Here is an 18,308-nt window from a genome sequence, read left to right as displayed (position 1 = left end):
GATTTCCCCAGGTACGTAATTGTGGTACAACTAAGCAAGATCATGTGATTATAAAGGCGGGCATTGTGGCGTGGATTACCCTTCGGCCTTCAATTTAATACCAATGCATTGGAGAGTATTTGGAGCAAGATCTGGAGTTGATTTTAAGCGGTCGGTACTCTGATCAGAATACCAACTCTGAATCGCTTGGTTTACACGTCACACAACTGAGAGACCCCACACAAGAGCACCTGCTTTCATGGGTTTGTAGCCTATACAAATGGTATATTCTATGTGTTTGGAGTATTTTAATTGCTTTCAGCCTCTAGGACGAAATTGACACATCTCCAATTCATCACGTGATATTATAAGCACCTAGTGGCTTATATCAAGAACGTTCCATAATCCGGTCATGTGTTACAACTTCACAGCAATAAAAGAGTAACTGTTTCAACACAGTGACTTCCGAGTAAGTACATTTATCTGGTGAAATAAGACTCGCGCACCAACGTTGAAACCGGGTCACTACTGCTGACCCGGATGACCCACTGACCCGGATTAATTAAAGCCGAGACGTGTTTCGGCTAGTCTCGAGCGAGCGAACGAGTCTACATTTTGAGCGTTCGATTCGTGTTGAGTAAATATTGCAACTTCAGCCTAGCTGTAGGTTAAAGACCAAAAAAAAAAAAAAAACTCTTCACGCTCACCATAGATACCCTCAGTTTCGTGCTACATACTGCACTTACTAACAAATAGGCGTGGCTGAGCATATGTTGGTAATGCGATAAGTGGGCGTGGCTCACGAAAGAGCTACGCGATAGCGTTTATAAATTCCACGTCGTCAAACGAACAATTTCGTTTCTCACGTGATCCAATCCGGGTCAGACCCGGATAAATTGTAAACCGGGTCAGACCCGGATGACCCGGAGAAAATGTGGCCCGGATGACCCGACCCGGTTTCATCGCTGTCGCGCACACATTTACTGCAGGTCTAGCTATTCCATGCATAGATTAGTGATGTGCAACATGTTTTAAATCCTATATTAATGCCCATATGAAGATGGGCATGTGTATACGTGTTGCATGGTAAAGGTGGCCTACCTACCCATTGTATGGGTATGGGGGCTGTTGCAACTTGCTGTGTCTGCCTATAATATTGTGTAGATACAGCAGTCCATTCGGGATGTCAAGACTGAGTCTCAAGGTTTTTCTGTTTCCTAGGTTGGGCCTGTGGTTATGTTGTTTCACCTGTAAGAATTTACGGTGAAAGCAAGCAACAGCACAAAGCAGAGATTCAGTAGTACTCATCATAGTTTAAATTTCAACCTTGTTCTCGACCTTGCCCCATGTGTACATAACCAGTGAGCTTACAGTGTAAATATGCATGACATTGTCAGGCACATTGGTAACCACCTCGTAGCAATAATGCCACACATTATGTTCAGTATATTAAAATCACAAGCTCGATGCAAAATAGTGATTCATTTGCTCATCATACTATGAATGTGTGTGTACAAAAGTCACTGCAAATTTAGTTGTGAGTTACCGTACCTTCCATCAAGGCGCCTTCCGTATCCATAACATAGTCACCAGTTTATCTTCTTTATAAAGGTTACTCACTCCATGCTCACTCGCAAGCTCACTCGTCATTGTTACGCAGAAAACGTGGTTGACCACAACTCTGTGCGGTGATCACGTGATCAATCAGTTTCCTGTATTACGTAACTTTGTGGTTGAGCAAGTCTGTACATAACGAGATTGGTTGTAAACAAAATACGTAAAGGCGGAGTGAATCCTCACTGAGTCTTGAACGCGCTTAATTAAAAACCGGTTCACCCGGCACGGCACTGAGCTACAAATGGCAAAGAAATCCGATCTAATTTTTCCCTTCGAAGGTATGTTGTGTATAAATAACACCAAGCCGGAGTTTTCAGCCAGGCTAAGTCCGTTCCCAACGTTTAAACAGAATCTTGCACGTTTTAAAGTTGTAACTAAACGGACTAACTATACGTACAATGTCTACTGAAATATTCTTACATAGTGTTTCATCACTCTTGGCATTGTTTTGACTGAACTTCCTTTGTTTTGTATATTATAGCAATATTTGGCAGAACTATTTATAGCATAATAGACAACTACTATATTTAGTAGTTATACAATGTGGTATTTATGATAATGCATAATGTTTTGACAACGCACATACAACAGTTAGTTCCAGCATGTACATAATTATCAGTTTTACTGTGCGCTGGCAGTAAGTAGTCTGACAGTGCATAGAAAGGGAATTGTTTGGTCACTCTAGCATTCAGAGTTATAACTAGCAATGGAATGGAATTTTGCATTAAGAATGCATCTGACAACCATGCAAAGTGCGTAAGTTCTTGAAACAGGTTTGCAAATGGTGGTTAACAAATAATTGATTAGACAGTATTATGAATACATCAGTTCCATTTACACGACCCTTTACTATCTCCATCTATTGTTCTTTTAAAAAACTTCCCAGGTTTATCAGATTAGTCTGGCCAGTCTAGAAAGCTTTGAGAGTTTACGAGAGAGTTTGCATTTGAATCGTCGGAATCGTGTGAATACTATATAGTTGAAAGTGGACTCATCACCAAGGGAAAGGTTTGCTTGTGTTGGCAAGTTAATTTTTTGACATCTTAGATAACTCTGTTTGATTCCTTATAAAAGTATAATGGTAATAGATTTATGTTACATTAGGAGTGGATTTTTGCCAGCACCAGTGTAATACAAATGTAAAATGACGGCTGTCCATCATTTAACTCATGACTAGGCTTCCGCTGTTTTCTGGCAATGCTTGTTTTGGTGGTGGCAGTCCTGCATACTATTAATACCTGTTAAGTTGTTCAAATAGAACTTTTACTCAGAAACAGTTTCAACACCGGTCTTCTACATGGTGGATTTCCTTCAAGCTAGAGTATTTCAGAATATCAATGAATTATGTGGTAGCCTTTACACTTACCTTTTACAAGAAAATTAATTCTGTTGTTTCTTTTGTGCTTGTTTTGTGTAATTTGTTGTAATTTTGTATGCTGTAGTTACTGTTTAGATGTTGTAATGTACTGTGTACACTCCAGTACAGGGGAACAGCCTTTGGCCGAGTACTTGGAGTTTAAACAAATCAATCAAAACAAACAAACAATCAATCAATCCTATTGGTAACTATAAGCACATCACTTCTTTACAAATCTTCGTGACAAAACCTTCCACGTATTATGTCATTCTATATCATGGTAACCATAAACATTTAGTAACCAACAACACAATTGGATTGGTATTAACTATGTATTCTGTACACTCTACAAAATTGAGTGGCCAGACCTTTCCTCTCTATGCGAAGGGGCAGGAGTTGTCAGACTAAACAAGTATGTGTACTTAATTAACCACCATTCTGTGTAATGCACATGATATCACAGGTATATGAAACAAACATCTGGTCATTCATGTGATGACTTTGTTGTGGTATTTATGAAGCCACAATTATTAAGTTTTTAAATGTGTGGTTGAAACATAATATATTATTGTTTGGTCTATCACTAAGTGATGTAATCTAGATTGAGCAAAACAGATCCAAATTGAACATCAGGTAAAATCAAACTAGCACCACCAGTGGATATCCACACTTTCATACTAATAGGTGTGACCCTCAGGCTGGTTTTAAGAGGTGTCTTTTCTGGGTGATGTGGTGAGCTCAAATGGTGGTTTCTGGCCTTATGAAGGATCTGGCTTGGCAATACACCTATTAAGGTTGGCCAGGCATTTTCTGTGTTGATTTTGCTGCATATGTATATCAGCCACTAAGTAGCCAGCACATCTTATTTGGACTCCAATTATGGTGGTCTGCCTCCATTTTGAAGTCCGTCTCTTGTCCATCCCACCACCCCCATCCTCTGAACACTTCTGATATGACTTCGCTCATCCAACTGCTCAAATTTTCTATCTTACCGTAGAATTGTGTTGTTAAGCACATGTGTCTATTAAGCGCATATTATATGTTAAGCACATGCACATTTCTTGTGATTAACCATGGCTGATAAGCGCACATGGTCAAATGCAAGGCTCAAGATGCAACAAAGCTACACACGGGAAGAAATGCTGGAATTACTGGAAAATGAATGTCTCCTCAAGCGATTACGTCTCCCTTGTGGTCTTCCTTCACTGTATAAATTATATAACAAATCAGCAGCCTTCTGGATTGCAATGTTCTTGTTAATTATGAGGAAGTTCACTCAGGAATATCCTTGCACACAACTGGCACAAACTACTAACTCCTCTATTACAACGTAGTGACTCTGTTTTAACACACCATAATTATTTATTAGGTGTATGCGTCTAACAGGTAGTATAATTTTTACAAAAATTTTCTCTGAAAATTATTAGTGTATGCACTTAACAACCTGATTCTATGGTATTTGGTAGGAAACTCTACAAGCAGCTACAAGTACGTACTAGAAGTGGCCTGAAAGGTAATAGATTGATGCATTTCTTGCGTAAGTTTCATATTCATGTACTAGCTCTATCCTTGGCGAGTTATATTGACTTGAATTCTTTAAAACCGTTAATCTCGAAACTTCTAGTGTGCGATTTGGATCGTCTTCCAAAGTAAAGTGACATCGATACTTTAAACTGTGTGGTAGTAAAAATTATACTTTATTTCCATATTGTATCACTGAGGGTTGTGCTGTATTTTCTTTTCGCATATGCTCAACAACTATGCTACTGTATATTTCATATTTACTCTATTTCTCTGTGATCCTAATGTGGCACTCTTCAAGCAATAACCAAATTATTTTCATTCCAGCCACCAGGCTACTGCAATGTTCATGAAACCATTCAATAATCATTAACACATAGTGTGTATGGCTATTCCAGCTAGTGCATTTAGGAAGACAACATGCAGCTGGCATTAATCGACACTTCATACTAAATAACTACTGTCTATGTTGTAAAGCTAGGTTGGTTAATTTGCTTTCAATCATAATATTATTATATTGTGTTATCCACACTACACAGAAATGTCTAATGTTATACTCAATACCTACTCACAATCACTAAACAATAATTCTCAATCTTCTACTTATTTGTAGTCACATAGATAAGCCATGTACTTTTAGTTTTCCCTTTGCTACATAAATCAGTAGAAGTAGGAATTACCATGCCATGCAGTATGGGAAAAGCGCTGGGAAATGGTCACAAGCCTACTATAGTGATTTTAGGCATTTGCCTCTTGCTAATTGCCATCACATTATTTTACTGTTTGCAGCCATTACTGTATATAGCACAACAAACCAGTTATATACAACACCACCATGCTCGTGCAATGTGCCCATGCAATATGAAAAATAGTAATCTCAATCTCAGTATTTCACTCATCTTCACCTCATATTACTTTACTTTCTCGCCCATACCTGTGTGCTATTTTTCCTCTTACAGTAATTGGTATTGTATTGGAAATATTTAATGACTGCTCATTTAATGCAATTAACTTTGGTTGCTAATTAATCAATGGTACTTAGCTAGTTTTTAGTCAAATTTCTGGAACAAAACCATCTGAATTAGGTGATAATTAAGCTGCATAACACTTCTACCCTATATCACTCATTTCCGAGTGATACAAGGACTGTTTTCTACATGGAACTCACAATGACAATTCTTCGCAATGGAGATGACACCACAGTAGTCGTAATTGTGCCCAGTGGAGCCAACTGCCTACCATTTGCAGTAATGTATGTAAGAAAGTCAGGTTAGTGTGTGGGATGTAGGAAGCATGTATGACTGATCATGATGCTCCTGAGTCTAAAACTGCATTGTACAGAGTTACTATACTTATAAGTGAACAAAAACCAGCCATTTTTGCAGATTCCTTGAATTCCATTTTATCGCTTCTCTGTTATCTATAGTAACAAAGGAGTGGATAGCCAGCCTTTTGTGATGAATAGTCTTGGAGTTAAATTGATAGACAGTTGGAACAGGAATAAACTCGATTTGTACAGCAACAATACAGCAAGTAAATTACAGGCACTTACTTAATTGACCATAACTTATGACTGAAATTAGCTACTGTACAAAGATTGGATTTGCCTCAGTCCATTCACCATGAACTGGAACATCAATCAAGATATTATAGTGTTTTCCCTGTACACCTCCCTGTGGACAAAGAAGAAGGCCATTTCAGCAATTAAAAGATGACAGTAAACTTTATTTCTACTGCATCGTAAATAAGCGCCCATTACTCATGTACCGTATGCTGTATAAACATGAAACAAAGATTTCCTTATTTCCAATGAACAGGACAATCTGGTGGTGTATAGGTTTTATTGCTTTGAGCTTCATTTCAGTACATAACAAAGCAATGGAAAAGTGTGTACTTTTTTTCTGTATCACACATATTTTACCCAGTTTATGCCCAGTTTTAGTAGTGTTCAATAATGCAAGTACACAGTCAAAGTTTCAAACACTTCTAATGTTTGGGAGCGACCCCCTTCAGCTCAGTGTATCAGAGTGCCCTCTCTTCTGTTACCCTGCCGAGTCCATGTGTTCTCTATACCTCCACATTTAAAACATTGTTTCTTGCTTTACTATTCCTGGAAATGTGTCCCTGTCATCCCCACTTGAAGAAATTGATCAGCAATCCAGTGAAGACAACGCTGTCAACTGCTGTGTCACATGTAGCACCACTTTGATCAGTTTTCATCACTGGTAGTAGTAGGCTGCTTAGTGTGAGGGTGAGAATCTGCATGCTGGTATATAAGGAGCAGTTTTGTTACTTTAGCAATGGTAAATGCATATCCTTCCCAGCAGGGCAGGAGTGTAAGCTGTAGGGATACCTTGTGTGGAAAAGTGTTCCTTAAATCTTTATCCTTAATAGCATCTGGAAGTCTAGTTGGTTTAGCAGTTTCTCCAGATCTTGTGTGAGTTCATCGATGCTTTCACTGCCCTCATGAAGTTGTCTTCTTTCCCATGTGGTTAAACAGTTTTTGTCCACAACTGGGTTTAGTTTAAACCTCCAGTATGTGAGTTGCTCCTAAGGCATTGTCTAGAGCTTTGTAGATCCTTTTAACATTGTAGGAAGGTGTACCAGCTTCTTGCTATTGTTCCAAGTGTTTCCATTGCAGCACACATCAACATTGACAAGGGGGTGGCACTTCAATAACATATCCAGTATTCCAATCATTGTCCTCGGTCAAAATGTAAGTCAAAAGTCAAGTAGCAATAGGTCAAAAGACAAGCTTTGTTTGTAAAGTGTATATATATATATAGCATATTAATTGAATTACATATTAAAAACATAAAAGAATTTGGCTAAAGGCCATCCCCTTGCATGATCTAGCATCAGCATCTTAGAGAGGTTCAGGTAAGAAAATCCCTTGGCCACCAGTAGCCATTTCCCAGGTTTGGGCACCACTGTAACCAATGCTAATCATATAGACACAGTAACCATTAGTAACAATTAGCTTGCTAATGTTATTGCATAATTAGTGATAATTAGCAAAGTCTAAGCTGTGTGGTTTTGCTCATAATATGATCACAACTTTGTGGTGGGCCATGCCTACTTATCAGGAATGCATGTTACCATCTGTAGGAATGTGCGGAGCCATGCCCATTTATCAGTAAAGGTGTGTTTACTTATCCTGTAAGTATACACCACACTCACTTATAGAAAATGTGTACTTGATCCATGCCCACTGTAATTGATCAGAATTTGGTTATCATGTTGTTTAGCTTTCCATTTACTGTACTTAATACACTAGCTGCATGAGCACCAAAAGTGTAACTCTTGCTGTGCACCTCTTTTTCGATTAAAGTAGGTCACATCTGAGTAAAATATGGGATAACTATCTAAGTCAGTAGGTCACCTGGATCAGTAGTACTAACCTATATCAACCCTAGACTACTCTTGCATTATAAGACCCAGAATGTAATTATACCAATACTAATGTTTTTCTGACTGCTAAGAGCAAAAGTGATAATGGGTAGATTGCCTACAGTGTTGGGACAGTTACTTTTTAAAAGTAACTAGTTACATATTACATATTATTTGCAACTGAACTATTTACTTACATTACATATTACTCCTAAAATAAAGTAACTATAATAATATTACATATTATGTTACTTTGTGTCCACAGCCTTAAGCTGTCACGTGTGAAACTACCACCTTATCAAGTGACATGATTGCATTGTTGAACAATGTGCAAATCTTGGTTATAAGTAAGAAGCTGGTGAATAAGCTTAAGTAGGCTTCATTACTTTGTTGTGGCTAGGCGTTACTCAGTGGATCACTAACAAGATTAGTAGCTTCATTACTTGTGGTAATAATATTATGTAATATTACAGTAACTATATTACTTAGGTAACGCATTACATTTGTAAGTAAAGTAACTTGAGTTATATTAGCTGTTTTTATAGCGTATTTCGTTATATTACTTAGTTACCACAAAAGTAATAATATTACATAACGCATATTACATAAAACGCGTTACCCCCAACACTGATCGCCTACATATGCAACTTGAAGAAGTGCATACTTTACAGAGACGTTTATATCATACTTGCTATTGTTAACCTGGTTTACAGTATTACCATTCTGTACATAAAAGTTGCCTACTATTTATACTTTTATGACTCACTAATTTTATACCATAATGTCATGGCCATAAAATTTTCAGTCCTTATCAAGCGTTTAATTGGCTTTAACATGCAAGTTACTGAATTCAAATAATTATTCCATTTCAGTTTTGAGATATGATCCATTGTATAATAGGGTGCATGTACTTGTGCCCACATGCCCTATTTTTGCAGGCCAAGTCACGTTTTGTTAAAGAGTGCTTAGCTTGATCATGTGTGTGAAATTTTCATCATAAAGCTACATATTAAGTTTGTTGTATAGCACATCCTGTTCTATTGGTCATAGGGAAGGCTTATAAATGTTATATGTAACACAATTTGGGAAAAGGAGGTTTACCACACATATCAAATTCAATTACCAACTTTTACGGTTCATAGCATCTGATTGGAATAAGTCATTGACATGTAATTTCGTCAGTAGTGAGCAGCCACGTATCACTTACTGCATGGATGCATGGAAAAAATATAAAGTTTGTATCTTTGTTGGATGGCCTTCCAGTTCCAACTTATAGTATTGAATGTGTGAGAAAGACTTTTCTTTTGCAAATCTGGTCACATAATTACAGTAACTGTATGGTGACAAAGGTTTAGGACTGTGTTGATAAATCTGTCTCAATTTTGCAGAAACACCAGCTTCTGAGAAGCTAAGGAAATCCTTTACTCAAGTCCTTCATGTTCTGGACAACAATGAGATGGCAAAAGCCTTACATTTTTGTGAGCATTTTGATCACACTTGTTGTATACATGTTATGAAATTATTCAATGAACACAAGATGAGCTCTCTGATTTTAAAATACATTCTTCTTTTGGATCAAAAAGAATTTGATAATGTTTGTTGCCATATAACTGGTGAAAATAATGTTAAGGATATTTCACACTTATACCTTAGTAAGTTGAATTAATTTATCCTGTGTGTGTATACAACTATTAATGTAACTTAGCTAAACTGATGTACATATATGCAGAAGCAATTGTATAGGCACTAAATGAGCTCCTGATATGTATGTTTAGGGAAAAATTATCAATTTGAGTGGGGATCAATGAAACAGAGGAGGTCATCTACACCTACAACTATACAAGTGCATGTATATAGTATGATTCCTACTTGTGTCACAATTCTATAGCCTGTCCTACTCAATATCAAATGTAAATTTTCTAATTTTGCCTAATCCTGTTTGTTTACTGTTTTGTTACTACGTGCAGCACTTTATTACTGATGAACCATTGCATGCTACATCAAAAGAAAGAGTGGCGCCAGAACAATTATAGAACGGCCCCAAAACCATTTCGTTTCAAGAGTTTGGGGTTACTCTGAAGACACTAATGGGGTTGGTTTTGCCTAACAGATTTGGGATAATAGAAACCCCTAAACTCTATGATCCTTACTATACAGACTGCTATACTGTATAATACATAATATGTGACCCAGTCTGACAAAACCGGGCTTATCGCCTATTTAAAAGTATCGAGAAATGCCGGTTTTAAGTATTTAGTGTGTTGTAGCTCGCCAATGGTTGAAGCTATGTGTACCAAATTTTCACACGTTTTACACCAATTCCTTAACTTCCAGAGCATCCACTGTGTAAGTAGCCAACAACTAAGTTTCCTGCCATTTTAGATAGTTTTTAAACCGAGGTTGACTGTATCATGCGAGCTGCAAATTGGCTGGGAGGCGGGGGCCCTGGAAGGTGGGCAAGATGGTGTTCAAAAATTGAAAAGGAAGGCCAAGGGATGAATTAGGCCAAGTTGTGAGCCATGTAGGTCTCAAAACTAGCTAAAATGAAAGGAAATTCACAGCAGAGGTACTTATTCAACACCACAGAGCTGTACAGCCACATACAGTCATTCCCAGGCTGACCAGAGCTCCATTAAGGCCCCACACCACACGTACGGATCGCCACTGGGCTCGGGAAAAGCAGCCAGCAAAACCAGACCACTCAAGTCTAGCTGATTTTAAATATGGAATTAGATAGTTTATTCATGTAGCTTTGTGTCCTGGGTGAAAAATCGAATCTGCTGACATGGGCGATAAAACCGGTTTTCTCAGACTGGGTCACATATCATACAGTATGGTAGTACTGTATATTAGGGATCATGGAGTTTTGGGGTTTCTTGTACTTCAAAATCATACTAAAAATAGCCTTTGTCTTCCTTTGTGTCCCAGTTATTTTAGCTGACAACACAAGGTGTTGATTTGTGATAGCGCAATACGACTTCCTTGTGGTTTCAGTGGTAGTTATTACACTTATCGCATATATTTAGTAGTGATTACAGAGACATTTTTCGTACTGTTCTTTATTTGTATCGCTATGTAATGGGTGAAACATAGCTGAAAATGAAGCATGATGGTCACTGCACTTTTTCAGTAATTGATTGTTGGGACATGTGTCCAGACACAGAATTGATTTTATGGCATACCCAGTGCCATTGTTTTATTTGATGTAGTGTACACAGGTTCATTAGTCATAACTTTGTTACAAAAAGTAGGCAAACAAGCAGAAGGAAAAAGAAATTTTAAGTTGGATTAAGTATCAAATTAAGAATAAAAAGGTAGTGAAACAAGGGAATAGAACAAAAGTATAATATAGTGAAACAAGAGGTTAGCCTATGGTTAACCTATACACATGCCGATTTTTAAGTTATACTCATAAGCGGTTTACCCTGAATGCCAAGTCAGCTTTTTTAAATGCAAATACCATAATTGTCCAAAGCTCTATGACTATGTATCAGATTTGCACCAAACTTTGTATGTGATTTTGTTGCACTGCATTCTTAAAATGCACCAAAACTTAAGACAATTGATCTACGCATTTTGCATTTTATAATGCTTTTTGTAAAGTGTGCAAGAAGAACCTCCTAAACAAAGCAGAGAAATTAAGCCAAACTTTGAGTGCTCATATTTCATGATTGTGTTAGGCCATCTTGTTCAAATTTGGTATGTTGGGTGCTAAAGGTGGAGGGAATTTGTAGTACAAAAATGATTCCAATTTAAGAAGGGTTGATGTACACATGCATGAAAATCGCATTTCTTGAAATATACTCACATTGTGGCATGCTAGCTTTATTGGCCAAATGACACACTACCATGTAGGGGATACCGAGGGGTGTTTCTAGGGGTTTCAGGAACCCCCTTTGGATTTTATACACTACGTGAAACATTAAGAAACTGAACTTCAGGTTTCCAGAATCTGAAATATATCATGGAACATGACACATTTTAAGCTTTTATCTTAGTCACAATAGTTTCTAACATGATAGCAACACTTATAGCATTATTCTGAATTGTGATTTTGGTGAAAAAATCGAGATACTCTAATAGAGCAGTCAGGTAATATAAACTATTCTAATATAACAGTCACATAGAAACCCCTTTTCAAAATTCCTGCGTATGCCCCTGCCATGTGTCTGGATATTCTTGTTGTTGGACTTCAACATCACAGGAGCATTGAATACTCTAATATAGCAGTCAAACAATCTAATATTAGAGCTGGTCAATGAAAAGAATAGTTTTAAGCAAAGGTATCTAAAATATATCAGCACCCTTTAAAGAATTTTTGTAATAACATTGTATGGAGTGCCTTTCTGTTCTATGCATTAGAGTTTTGATTACTGTATTACTGTAAGTTTCACACTAATGAAAAATAGTTGGGTTTTACTTAATGGCTCATGCATATCATCACCCTTTCTCTACATGTATATCAATACACATGGATAATAATAATATTAATGTTATTTTGTTGTTTAAATTTAGCCTTCAAATCATTTTCGTTAACAACAAATGGAAGATTATATTTCACTGGTGGTATTATGGATAGCAATGATTATTACACTTATCTGAAAAATGGAGATCATTGTTTAATCAGTTTGCAGTTTTTCAACCTTGTGGAGCACTTGCATACAATGATAGATAACCCAAGATTATTTCTAAAGCACTGTCAAAAAGTGATGGCCAGTAAGACATGCAGCATTCCTTACTTTTCTGAAGATAATCTGAAAGGCTTTTTCTACCATTTTAAAAATTTTGAGAAAAACTCCAGATTTTTGCTTCGAGTTTGGAACTGTTTTTGGACATGGAGTGACCATTCAATTTTAAAAGAGCTACTAAATTTGGGAGATTACACTGGTGCGCTAAAGTTACTTGATGTTTTTGATCACTATCTTGATAGCTTGAAATCAAAGCCAATTGCCAGTTTTAAGTTTCCATTGCCTTCAAATAAAATGATTCCTTCTGCTGCCAACATGTATACAGTATTAGCCATAAAGTATAACAAATTATTTAAAAAGTGCACTCTGCAGAACATTTTTGAATTGCGTCAGTCACTGATAAGGAACTGTGAAATTACCTTACATGCCCTACAGCTACTAAGCGTGACAAGTGACAATTCTGAATGTACCCTAGTATTTTGGATGATACCAAAGTGCATAGTATCTCTCATGAATGCACAGATTCCTGCCTATCGTGACAGTTTCAACCAAGACATTGCAGAAATATCCATTTACCCAAGTTCACTTTTTACTATAAGCAGATCCATTGAAGTTGGTCCTCTGGCTTTTATAACATGTTCTCCTGAATGTGCTGAGGTGAGTGTACAAATATACATACATAAGTATTACAGATCAAATGTGTATTAGTCCTATGCCAATTATGCCAGCATAATTTGGGCCATAATAGGTAGCCAAAGCATAGAGCATAATACCAGCATAACAGGCACAGTTTTTATGCATTGGTTATCACAGAAGCTGAAGCTCTGCACGTTTTGCATGATTCAGAATGGTATAGTGTACAGACACAGTAAAATCAGATTTACAGCTACTTGTGAAGGAAAGACTAGTAAAAGGTTTATATACTCTAGTAGAAAAATCGCTGCATGTTGAAATATCCTAGTAGAACATTCACAGTTGCAATAGATATTCTAATAGAGCAGTCAAGACACAATTTTATATGAACAAATTTGGAACAAAAATTGTGCAGAATTGGAGCATGATAGGGGAAATTTTAGAGCATTGCTCAAAAGTATAGTAGGCAATTTCATAAGTATAATAAACTCAGGACTAAAGTGATAGTAGTGGTAGATCTATAATTTAAAAGGGGTTTCGTAATGTATTATGCCACCTGAGGACATGTGTCCAGAAAGTTTTGAGATTATGGAAACTCTGAGATTGTATTTTAGACTATGTGATCATGGTAAAACCAATGCGTTAACACCTACTATGGAATAAATGAAGTAACTGCAAGCTGTAACTTTCATGGCTCTATTAGAATAGTCACTTGACTGCTCTATTAGAGTATTTTGATCATTTTTATGCAGTTGGCGGTAGAAAATCAAGACACACGGTAGTGTGTCGTGCGGCCCAAGAAGCCGGCGCGCAACCCCGTGAGTATATTGACAGGAAGAAAGAAAACGCAATTTTCGCACTTCCGTAACTCTGTGCTGCCTTCATGAAACAAGACAAATTTTGCTGTGTACATTCCCTCCAACTTCAGTACTCCACATTCCAAATTTGAGCGAAATCGCCTCAGGCATTCCTGAGATATGCGACTTCAAAAATTGGCTTAGTTTCTTCGTTTTTTTTTCTTCTTATTTTTCTTCCTCTTTTCGCACACTTACAAAAACTGCTATAAAACGCGAACACATTATCCGATTGCCTTGAAATTTGGCACACAGAAGGGGGGTATAAAGGCGCATCTCTGTACCAACTTTGGCTGGAATACCATAAACAGGCAAAGAGTTATGAGCGATTATGCACGAAAAATAACACCAATATGTTGTTACGCCTACAGGGTAAACCGCGTATGGGAAGAAGCTGAAAATCGGTGGTTGAATAGGTTAACTATTGAACCTCAAACCTTTTGTGGTTTGAAAGAAATCGAGCTAAAAACCAGGAAGATACAGCGAAAAAATCAACAGTGTGTAACAATTACGCAATCGAGATCAGCTAATTTTTTTAATTATTATTATTATGCTTGCCACGCCTACCAGATAAACCACTTGGGGTAATGCTTTGAAACTCGCTGTACAGATGGAGTTATCATCTTAGAAAGGCTTTTCAATGGTATAGAAAAATCAGACTTAAAGCCGAGCTTAAAGCCACGGAGTTATAACAAGAAATCCAACCATCTATGATCCAAACTGGTGTAGCAAGTGCGAGATCGAAATACTCTAATAGAGCAGTCATCCTAATAGAGCAGTCATCCTAATAGAGCAGTTATCCTAATAGAGCAGTCACCCTGAACAGAATTCAAGAGATCAGTTAGAAATAAGTAACCTGTATAGAGATCAGCTACAAACAAATCACCCTGTAGAGAGTTCAGCTACAAACAATTCACCCTGTTCAGACATCATTTAGAAGAAGTTACCTTGTAGATCGTTCAGCTACAAACAATTCACCCTGTAAAGAGATCAGCTAGAAGAAGTTACCTTGTAGAGAGTTCAGCTACAAAGAAACCATCATGTAGAGAATTCAGCCGCAAACAAACCATGTATAGAGAGTTCAGCTACAGACAAATCTCCCTGTAGAGAGATCAGCTAGAAGAAGTTTCCTTGTAGAAAGTTCTGCTACAAACAAATCACCCTGTAGAAAGATCAGCTAGAAGAAATCACCTTGTAGAGAGTTCAGCTTCAAAGAAGCAATCATGTGAGAGTTCAGGTACAAACAAATTGTCCTGTAGAGAGATCAGCTAGAAGAAGTTACCTTGTAGAGAGTTCAGCTACAAAGAAACCATCATGTAGATAGTTCAGGTACAAACAAATCACCCTGTAGAAAGATCAGCTATAGAAGAAATCACCTTGTAGAGAGTTCAGCTACAAAGAAACTATCATGTAGAGAGTTCAACTACAAACAAATCACCCTGTAGAAAGATCAGCTATAGAAGAAATCACCTTGTAGAGAGTTCAGCTACAAAGAAACCATCATGTAGAGAGTTCAGCTACAAACAAATCGGCCTGTAGAGAGATCAGCTAGAAGAAATTACCTTGTAGAGAGTTCAGCTACAAAGAAACCATCATGTAGATAGTTCAGGTACAAACAAATCACCCTGTAGAAAGATCAGCTATAGAAGAAATCACCTTGTAGAGAGTTCAGCTACAAAGAAACCATCATGTAGAGAGTTCAGCTACAAACAAATCGGCCTGTAGAGAGATCAGCTAGAAGAAATTACCTTGTAGAGAGTTCAGCTACAAAGAAACCATCATGTAGATAGTTCAGGTACAAACAAATCACCCTGTAGAAAGATCAGCTATAGAAGAAATCACCTTGTAGAGAGTTCAGCTACAAAGAAACCATCATGTAGAGAGTTCAGCTGCAAAAAAATCACCTGTAGAGAGTTAAGCTACAAACAAATCTCCCTGTAGAGAGATCAGCTAGAAGAAGTCACCTTGCAGGGAGTTCAGTTACAAAGAAATAAACCATGTAGAGAGTTCAGCTGCAAACAAATCACCTGCAGAGAGTTCAGCTAGAAACAAGTCACCCTGTAGAGAGATCAGCTAGAAACAAGTCACCTTGTAGAGAGTTCAGCTAGAAGAAGTCACATTGTAGAGCTACAAAGAAAGTACCATGTAGAGTTCAGCTGCAAACAAATCACCCTGTAGAGAACTCAGCTACAAACAAATCGCCCTGTAGAAAGATTAGCTAGAAGAAGTTACCTTATAGGGAGTTCAGCTATGAACAGATCACCCTGTAGAGAGTTCAGCTACAAACAACAAATCACCCTGTAGAGAGTTCAGCTACAAACAAATCACCCTGTAGAGAGTTCAGTTACAAAGAAACCACCATGTAGAGAGTTCAGCTGCAAAAAAAATTGATCACTCTATTGAGAGTTCAGCTAGAAGAAGTCACCTTGTAGAAAGTTAAGTTGCAAATAAATCACCCTGTAGAGAATTCAGCTACAAACAAATCACCCTGTAGAAAGATCAGCTAGAAGAAGTTACCTTGTAGAGAGTTCAGCTACAAAGAAACCACCATGTAGAGAGTTCAGCTGCAAACAAATCACCTGTAGAGAGTTCAGCTAGAAACAAGTCACCCTGTAGAGAGATCAGCTAAAAACAAGTCACCTTGTAGAGAGTTCAGCTAGAAGAAGTCACATTGTAGAGAGTTCAGCTACAAAGAAACTACCATGTAGAGAGTTCAGCTGCAAACAAATCATCCTGTAGAGAGTTCAGCTAGAAGAAGTCACCTTTTAGAGAATTCAGCTACAAAGCAACCACCATGTAAAGAGTTCAGCTGCAAAAAACTCAATCACCTTGTAGAAAGATCGGCTAGAAGAAGTTACCTTGTAGAGAGTTCAGCTACAAAGAAACCACCATGTAGAGAGTTCAGCTGCAAACAAATCACCTATAGATAGTTCAGCTAGAAACAAGTCACCCTGTAGAGAGTTCAGCTAGAAGAAGTCACATTGTAGAGAGTTCAGCTACAATGAAACTCCCATGTAGAGAGTTCAGCTGCAAACAAATCACCCTGTAGAGAACTCAGCTACAAACAAATATGCAGTGTAAAAAGATCAGCAAGAAGGAGTTACCTTGTAGAGAGTTCAGCTACAACGAAACCACCATGTAGAGAGTTCAGCTACAAACAAATCACCTGTAGAGAGTTCAGCTAGAAACAAGTCACCCTGTAGAGAGATCAGCTAGAAACAAGTCACCTTGTAGTGAGTTCAGCTAGAAGAAGTCACGTTGTAGAGAGTTCAGCTACAAAGAAACCACCATTTAGAGAGTTCAGCTGCAAACAAATCACCCAGTAGAAAGTTCAGCTATGAACAGATCACCCTGTTGAGAGTTCAGTTAGAAACAAGGAATCCTGTAGAGAGATCACCTAGAAGTATCGCCTTGTAGAGAGTTCAGCTACAAACAAATCACCTGTAGAGAGTTCAGCTACAAACAAATCACCCTGTAGAGAGATCAGCTAGAAGAAGTCACCTTGTAGAGAGTTCAACTATAAAGAAACCACCATGTAGAGAATTCAGCTGCAAACAAACACCCTGTAGAGAACTCAGCTACAAACAAATCGCCCTGTAGAAAGATCAGCTAGAAGAAGTTACCTTGTAGGGATTTCAGCTACAAACAAATCACCCTGTAGAGAGTTCAGCTACAAAGAAACCATTCTGTAAAGAGCTCAGCTGCAAACAAATCACTTGTACAGAATTCAGCTACAAACAAACCACCCTGTAGAGAGATCAGCTAGAAGAAATTACCTTGTAGATAGTTCAGCTACAAACAAATCACCCTGTAGAAAGATCAGTTAGAAGAAGTTACCTTGGAGAAAGTTCAGCTACAAAGAAACCATTTTGTAAAGAGCTCAGCTGCAAACAAATCACCTGTACAGAATTCAACTACGAACAAATCACCCTGTAGAGAGATCAGCTATAAGAAGTTACCTTGTAGATAGTTCAGCTACAAACAAATCTCCCTGTAGAGAGATCAGCTAAAAGAAATTACCTTGTAGAGAGTTCAGCTACAAAGAAACCACCATGTAGAGAGTTCAGCTGCAAAGAAATCACCCTGTAGAAAATTCTGCCAGAAACAAATTGCCCTGTAGAAAGATCAGTTAGAAGAAGTTACCTTTTAGAGAGTTCAGCTACAAAGAAACCATTCTGTAAAGAGCTCAGCTGCAAACAAATCACCTATACAGAATTCAGCTACAAACACATCACCCTGTAGAGAGATCAGCTAGAAGAAGTTACCTTG

The 18,308-nt window shown here is 37.7% G+C and overlaps 1 protein-coding gene across 2 annotated transcripts in view; it reads left to right on the top strand.

Moving 5' to 3' along the window:
- The first annotated feature begins 1,721 nt into the window (after nt 1–1,721).
- Nucleotides 1,722–18,308, top strand: part of LOC136253131 (uncharacterized) — a 32,587-nt gene continuing 16,000 nt past the window's right edge. Inside the window, exons 1-5 of one of the 2 annotated variants that reach the window (XM_066045750.1) lie at nt 1,722–1,874; nt 8,130–8,211; nt 8,265–8,312; nt 9,253–9,516; nt 12,380–13,209. In XM_066045750.1, the coding sequence (XP_065901822.1) occupies nt 8,172–8,211; nt 8,265–8,312; nt 9,253–9,516; nt 12,380–13,209 (1,182 nt within the window). In that variant the 5' untranslated portion in view covers nt 1,722–1,874; nt 8,130–8,171. The remainder of the gene's footprint in view (nt 1,875–8,129; nt 8,212–8,264; nt 8,313–9,252; nt 9,517–12,379; nt 13,210–18,308) is intronic. The other variant, XM_066045751.1, reaches the window with a different exon arrangement.

This window comes from Dysidea avara, chromosome 4, assembly GCF_963678975.1.
Source record: "Dysidea avara chromosome 4, odDysAvar1.4, whole genome shotgun sequence".
In the NCBI taxonomy this organism is placed as follows: Eukaryota; Metazoa; Porifera; class Demospongiae; order Dictyoceratida; family Dysideidae; genus Dysidea; species Dysidea avara.
This window is presented reverse-complemented; position numbering and strand designations above follow the sequence as displayed.